Source organism: Lipotes vexillifer, unplaced genomic scaffold, assembly GCF_000442215.2.
Source record: "Lipotes vexillifer unplaced genomic scaffold, Lipotes_vexillifer_v1.1 scaffold591, whole genome shotgun sequence".
In the NCBI taxonomy this organism is placed as follows: Eukaryota; Metazoa; Chordata; class Mammalia; order Artiodactyla; family Lipotidae; genus Lipotes; species Lipotes vexillifer.
In genome coordinates this window covers 2,945,113-2,952,779 of record NW_006791954.1, presented here as the reverse complement: position 1 = coordinate 2,952,779, position 7,667 = coordinate 2,945,113, and the positions used below count along the sequence as shown (strand labels likewise).

Sequence of the window (7,667 nt, the reverse complement as noted above, 5' to 3'; positions counted from 1 at the left end):
TTTGCCTGCTGAATAATCCTCTCTGGACAAGTTTTGTTGTCTCTCTTTTAGATCCACACACTTAATTTCCTTTATTATGAAAAATTCCAATATATACAAAAGTGAAGAGAAATATGTAACAGATCTCCATCTACCCATTATCCAGCTTCAATAGCTGTCAATACTGGTCCAATCTTGTTTCTGCTTTATCCTCGCTCACTTAACCTGTGGTCTGAAACTATATTAGCGATAGTGTAAGTAATTAGTAAGTAAATCCTAGACACTGTATTACTTTATCCTTAAGTAGCTCTCCGTGCACCTCTAAAAATGGCTTTTTAAAAATAAACACAATGCCATTAGCAAACCTGAAAAGAAACTCTTAAGTATCGTCAAATTTCCCTGATGGTTTTGTGTGTGCACGCACATGCATGTTTTACAATCCTCACACTTTCAATCCATCCTAATGGACTGCTTCGGACACTGCGGGCTGTGGGGCGGTTGGAAGGGGGCAGTGGCCCCTCACCACTTCCTCTGAGGCCTCCTCTTGGATCAGGCCTTGGGGGCCCCATGGCGGGGTGGAGAGGACGGAGGACACACCGCCCCGGATTCAGCACCCCTGACTGTGAGCTTGGGCTCCAGTGATCTGGGAAGCCGGCGGCCATTTCCTTCTGCTACTGGCTTCTGAAAAGGAAGATTTGGGCTCAGAGAACAGCTCCCATTCTGTCCTCCTGCTTTGGTGGGCTGGCCTGTCCTTCCATGGTTTCCAGTGACCCACCAGTCACCACCACATCACCCACGGCTTTCTTCCTTTTTGAAAAATCCTTCCAGCCCAGGCCCACCCACAGCCCCGTAGCCTTTCGCCTTGGGCTGACTCACTCCCTCCCAGATCCTCCCTCTTCCACCCACCCTAGACCCATTCCTCAGTGTGCACACAGTGATGCCCTCCTCCATGGGCAAGAATGGAGTGGGGAGCAAGGGATGATTCCAGGGCCCAGAGACTGATCCAGGCAGCTCAGATGGGGCTGCGAGGGGAAACGGAGGACAAGAAGATGGACTGGCCAGCTGGAAGGCTGAGAGTTCAAGTTTGTGTGTTTGTGGAGGTTCATGGCCTGATCGGCCCACTCATGTTGCCCGGCCTCGTGTTGTTTCTGGGAGGCAGTCTGTGTGCTGCGCCCAAGTCGGCCGGGGTATGATAGTCGACGGTAGACTTTCTCAGTAGAGGAAGAGAGAGGCGGCTGTCTCGTGTGTGGGTGTGTGGGTGTGCAGTAATTGCCGGCAATCCCCACTTTTCTGGGTGTAATTAGTTGATTATTATAATTAAGATAACTCTGTTGTTAAGCAGCTCAGTTTGCATTTGTGTATGTGTGTGCGAAGTTAGGGCTTGATAAAACAATTTCAGTCCCGTACCATCCTCGATCACCGGCCTCAGCCCTTTTGGTTTTCTCTTCTCTACATTCCAACTCCAAGAACTTTTTAGATTTTTACTTTTTTTTTTTTTTTTTTCTTTTAGCTTTAAACCTGCTTTAATTTGGGCTGACTGGCTTTATTTCTTCTGGAGCAGGTGAAAACGGCTTTGCTTTCTCTTCCGCCGTTTGCAGGTGGCTGTCTGATTTCTATTCAGTGGGTCCGAGGTTGGTGGGAAGAGGCGATCCCTTGATGCCCGAGCACTTTTTGCGTTTGAATCAGTACAAGGCATTGCCAGAATACACTCCTCAAAGGTGGTACCGATTTACACCCCCACCAATAGTGGCCGAGAGGACCCATTATCCCACAGGTTCATCAGCATTAGATATTGTCAATTTTGAAACATTTTGCCAACATGACTGATAAAAACCATCTTTTAATTTGTACTTAACGATGGTGAATTGGAGCATTGTCAGAGGCATACAGGATGGGGGCGGGATATGATGACTTTGTGAATCATTTCGAACTGGATGGTCCTTAGAAGCAACAGAGGAACTTGGGGTCTTGAACCCTGTCCTCTGAGGGCTGAGTGAGTGGTAAGCGGTCTTTCCTAGGGGCTCAGTTTGGCACCAGACCCATCTTCACTCCTGGTTCCTTCCCAGCAAAGTGTCGTGTAAATCAGAGGCTATTTTGGGATCCCAGCTGGTGGTGATTCTAGACTTTTAGGGTGAAGTTGAGACCTCCCTTCTCCTCTCCCTCTTCCCCACAGTCTTCCTGTGTCTCCTGCCTTTCACTCTACCAGTGATAAGCAGGATGGGGTGATGGAGATGGTAGCGTGCGCTCTGCCATCAGGAGACCCCATTTCTGCTCTCCCACCGTGGAGCCATCACCAAACCTCTCTGAGCGTCATTTTCTTCAAGTATAAATTGGAAATAACATTTTATATCTCAAAGGACTGGTTCAGTGAACTGGCTGCTGCATAAGTAGTGGCACTTGAATTAATATGTTCCCTTCTCTCTATTACTACATGTTTAGATAGGAACTGGTTACAATATAGGAAACATGAATGACCGGACCACTGTTGTAGAATGAGCTGGTGGTAGAAATGGGTTGAAAATATTCTCCCACCCTAGACTGCTCAAAGTCTCATCCCTAACCTTTGATTCCTCCGGTTGACTGGCATACCGAGCTCCTGGGACCAAGGGCCTCAGACCGGAACTCTGGACTCTGGCTTGGGGCTCTTCAGCCAGGCCAGAGGGCTTTGATAGTTCTGGGTCTGGGAGAAGGTGGGATGGGGGTGGGATGGGAGAGACGGTGAGCTGAGTTTCACATTCTTCAAACTCCTTAACATCTCTCAGAGGAAAGATGGACAGGAGTTATTATCTCCATTTACGGGTGAAGAAAGTGAGGTTTGGCTTGGGAATTAACTTATCCAAGGCCATAGGGCCACTAAGTCTCTTTTTCTCAGCCCAGGAGAGTCTGGGGAAGACAGGAATGTGACAGTACCCTCCCGGGAGATCTTTCCAAGGTTATTAGCGATGTTGATCTGGGACCCTCTGGGGACTAGAGTCCACCCAAAAGTGCTCCTAAGGGGGCTTCCCTGGTGGCGCAGTGGTTGAGAGTCCGCCTCCTGATGCAGGGGACACGGGTTCGTGCCCTGGTCCGGGAAGATCCCACATGCCGCGGAGCGGCTGGGCCCGTGAACCATGGCCGCTGAGCCTGCGCGTCTGGAGCCTGTGCCCCGCAACGCAAGAGGCCACAACAGTGAGAGGCCCGTGTACCGAAAAAAAAAAGTGCTCCTAGGCCCCTAGAACTCTCCCTCCCCCAGGTTTCCTCACTCATGAACCAGTGCCTTTCTTCCCAACCTGCAGGGCTTCTTGTAGGGGAAGGGAGAAGTATGTGGGAATGAAAAGTAATTCTGATGAGGATTTGACTCTGCCAGCTTAAAAACTCTGCTCTTCCTGCTTGGGTTAGAAGAGAAAGACTAAGCCATAGATGTAGTGATGGTGGTGATGGGGTGGTGGTGGTTGTAGTGGTGGTGAGGGGGTAGTGATGGTGGAGGTGCTGGTTGTAGTGGTGGTTATGGTGGAGGTGTTGGTTGTAGTGGTGGTGGTGATGGTGGAGGTGTTGGTTGTAGTGATGGTGGTGATGGAGTGGTGGTAGTTGTAGTGGTGGTGGTGGTGGGGGTAGTGATGGTGGAGGTGCTGGTTGTAGTGATGGTAGTGATGGGGTGGTGGTGGTTGTGGTGGTGGTGGTGGTGGTTGTAGTGGTGGTGACGATGGGGTGGTGGTGGTTGTGGTGGTGGGGGGGGTAGTGATGGTGGAGGTGCTGGTTGTAGTGATGGTAGTGATGGGGTGGTGGTGGTTGTAGTGGTGGTGGTGGTGGTTGTAGTGGTGGTGACGATGGGGTGGTGGTGGTTGTGGTGGTGGGGGGGGTAGTGATGGTGGAGGTGCTGGTTGTAGTGATGGTAGTGATGGGGTGGTGGTGGTTGTAGTGGTGGTGGTGTTGGTTGTAGTGATGGTGGTGGTTGTAGTGGTGGTGGTGTTGGTTGTAGTGATGGTGGTGATGGGGCGGTGGTGGTTGTAGTGGTGGTGAGGGGGTAGTGATGGTGGAGGTGCTGGTTGTAGTGATGGTGGTGATGGGGTGGTGGTGGTTGTAGTGGTGGTGAGGGGGTAGTGATGGAGGTGTTGGTTGTAGTGATGGCAGTAATGGTGGAGGTGTTGGTTGTAGTAATGGTGGTGATGATGGAGGTGTTGGTTGCAGTGATGTGGTGTTGGGGATAGTGATAGTGGACATGATGGTTGTAGTGGTGGTGGTGATGGGGTGGTGGTGGTGGAGGTGGTGGAGATGATTGTGGTATGGTAGTCCTTCTGCCTCTGAATCTATTGTTCAGTGCAATAGCACAGCATCCCAAATCCACTTCCTCCACTTTTCCTGGGAACCAGGACTTTGAACATGAGGACTGTGCTCAATAGAGTCCCCCTTCCAGGTGGATGGGAAGCTCCAGCTAGGACTTCAGTTACTTCTCTGGAGACCCTGGAGCAGGCTGTGCTACAGACATCAGGCCCAGGAGGATGGGGCAGGGAGAGCCTGTGGATGGGTGCTCTGGAGCTAGGTGCATGTTAGCACCGTGCGAGCCATGATGGAGAGGATGGATGACAGACTGAGGCCAGACCAGGGTTCAGGGAACTGAGAGATTAGGACCTACTAGGAACTGCTTGTGTGGGGCTGGCTTGTGGCTTTGCTCCCCCTCTAGGGAGCACGCTAAGGCTTGCAGCTAATGTCTAGCAACTGACCCTCTGAAACAAAAACATTTTTAAAAGCCCCGATTCATAGTGTTTGCTGATTTCCGTGGTAGATACCCCTATAATGACTGCTCGTAAGCTGCCCATGTGATATCACTGAATGCGGAGTTGGGAAGACACGTGTGGTAGCGCACATAATCTGGAATCTCCACCGGACAGGTACAGTAGATGTAAATAATCTGAAGAGAAGAGATAATAGTAAACTGTAGTAAAAAGAACTGATTTTTTTGAGTTTTTATTACCTTGGCTTGTAATGTAATATATTTAATTGTAAATTTATGTGATTTAATTTTTAATCGTGGCTGTTTAACAACTGGCTGGCAGACTTCCTGGACTTCTCCAGCTGGCTCTGGTGAGGGCTGGGAGCCGGCTCCAGCACACCAGCGACGGACAGCCTTTGCGCAGGGCACGGCTTTCTGGGGGGTTGGGGGCTGATGGATATTGATGCGTCTCTCTGTTCTCCCCAGTCGGATGTTCCCATTCCTGTCATTTACTGTGGCTGGGCTGGAGCCCACCAGCCATTACCGGATATTTGTGGACGTGGTCTTGGTGGACCAGCATCACTGGCGGTATCAGAGCGGCAAGTGGGTGCCGTGTGGAAAGGCTGGGGGCAACATGCCAGGTACGCGTCTCCTTGGGAACTGGGGGGCATGCTTTCTGTCTAACACTGGGCGCCCCCTGGTGGATCCAAGAGGAACCCCCAAGCCCCTGGCCCTGACTCCTAGGATTTCATTCTCTGTTCCATCCCTCCCATCCCATCCCATCCCACCCCACCCCACTCCACCCAAGCCCATCCCCTCCCACTTCTCACTTCCGTTCTGTTTGTCATCTCTTCCACTTTGCTCTAGCCTGTCTTCGGCTCAGTCCTCTGCCCACAGCTCCCCCTCTCCTGCCCCGTCTGTCCTCCCCCTGCATCCTTCTTGCCATCCCCCTCAGAACAGGCGAAGAAGCCCCACATCACCAGGGGTCTGGTCACAAGGGCTGCATATGCCAAAGAGATTAACTGTCCACAGGGAACCGCCTGTACGTCCACCCAGATTCTCCCAACACTGGAGCCCACTGGATGCGCCAGGAAGTTTCATTTGGGAAACTAAAGCTCACGAACAACAAAGGGGCCTCCAACAATGTGACCCAGGTGGGACTCCTCCCCATGGGATAGCCCCGCACCCCTCCCTGTCCCCGAGGTGGCAGCGGGTCCTGCAGGCTGCTTCTGTTCTGTTCTGGAAGAGCGACTTTCCTCCCTCTCTGACTCTGGTTTTTTTCCATCCACCTTGGGAGAAAGCTGAATCTCAGTGCAGACAGGTGTCACATTCGGGCCAACACGGACCAAACCGGCCAGGGGGTTCCTTCACCGAATCCTGGGCTCCCATCACTTGTGTACCATATTGGGTATAGAGTTGGTACTGGTGGTCCCAGGGAACGGATGCAAAGTTTCTTTGAATTGAGCAATTCTATTAAAAGTGCCCTTTTCCCTGAAAAGCCCTGTTTGTGCTAATACCTTGGTCACAATGGACATCTGGGGATAGGTAAATGGGCAAGAGAATAGAATTGGTGCCCTGAAGAGGCTAGGGACTGGGGTTGGAAGCCTGGGAGAAGTTATGTGGTGGCAGGGCAGAGGAATGGGCACGATGACCTCAGGGTCCTTTCTGGCTTGGCCGTAGGGCTGGCCATAGGTGGGGCTGGGAGAGGGTTCCTTTGAACTCCCTCCTCCCACCCTCACAGCCGTCCTACCCTCTCTCAGATGATCGTGCTCCAGTCCCTCCATAAGTACCAGCCCCGGCTGCACATTGTCGAGGTCAGTGATGGAGAGCCAGAGGCGGCCTGCAACGCTTCCAACACGCACATCTTTACTTTCCAAGAAACCCAGTTCATCGCCGTGACCGCCTACCAGAACGCCGAGGTGAGGGCTCCCTGGGCGAGGGTGGGCTGAGCCTGTGGCAGGGTGGGGGGGACGACGAGGGGGAGAGTGGAGCCCCCAGTCTTCCTGGGAGCGATTTTGGAAGTTCCCCAGCCTCAGACTCAGGATTCAGGTGACTCTGTTTCACTTCTCTCTAGATTACTCAGCTGAAAATTGATAATAACCCCTTTGCCAAAGGATTCCGGGAGAACTTTGAGTCGTAAGTGCCACTGGGTTCATCTCACGTTTGCAGAGGCCTCCTCTTGTCCCTCTGAGACCAGACAAGTGTTCATCACATCCCCTCTCTGCCTCTGCGGTGGGGAAGTGTGGGCTGGGTACTGGAGGGTGGTGGGCAAGTCAGGAAAGAGGGTCTGGGGAGGGACGTGAGACAGGCAGGCTCCTAAGTGGCCATTTCTGTTCGTGACCCCTGTCTTTTGCTTCCTGTTTTTTTTAGCATGTATGCATCTGTTGACACCAGTGTTCTCTCCCCGCCTGGACCCAACTGTCAGTTGCTTGGGGGAGACCACTACTCTCCTCTGCTCCCCAACCAGTATCCCGTTCCCAGCTGTTTCTACCCCAACCTTCCCAGCCAGGCCAAGGATGTGGTTCCCCAGCCTTACTGGCTGGGGGCCCCTCGGGACCACAGCTACGAGGCCGAGTTTCGAGCTGTCAGCATGAAGCCTTCATTCCTGCCCTCCTCCCCTGCGTCCACTATGTCCTACTACCGAAGCCAGGAGGTCCTGGCGCCTGGAGCTGGCTGGCCTGTGACCCCCCAGTACCCTCCCAAGATGGGCCCAACCAGCTGGTTCCGCTCCACGCGAACTCTGCCCATGGAACCTGGCCCTGGAGCCTCAGAGGGGCGGGGGCCAGAAGACCAGGGCTCCCCCTCCTTGTGGACTGAGATCACGCCCATCCGGCCAGAGTCCAGCGACTCAGGACTGGGTGAAGGAGACTCTAAGAGGAGGCGTGTGTCCCCCTATCCTTCTAGTGGCGACAGCTCCTCCCCTGCGGGGGCCCCTTCTCCTTTTGATAAGGAAACCGAAGGCCAGTTTTATAGCTATTTTCCCAACTGAGCAGATGAC

General features: G+C 52.7%; 1 protein-coding gene across 1 annotated transcript in view; it reads left to right on the top strand.

Annotated features, from left to right (window-relative positions):
* Positions 1–7,667, top strand: part of TBX21 (T-box transcription factor 21) — a 10,442-nt gene extending 2,775 nt beyond the window's left edge. The window contains exons 2-6 of the mRNA XM_007465132.1: positions 5,156–5,310; positions 5,702–5,823; positions 6,430–6,588; positions 6,744–6,805; positions 7,040–7,667. Coding sequence (XP_007465194.1) covers positions 5,156–5,310; positions 5,702–5,823; positions 6,430–6,588; positions 6,744–6,805; positions 7,040–7,658 — 1,117 coding nt within the window. The 3' untranslated portion in view covers positions 7,659–7,667. The remainder of the gene's footprint in view (positions 1–5,155; positions 5,311–5,701; positions 5,824–6,429; positions 6,589–6,743; positions 6,806–7,039) is intronic.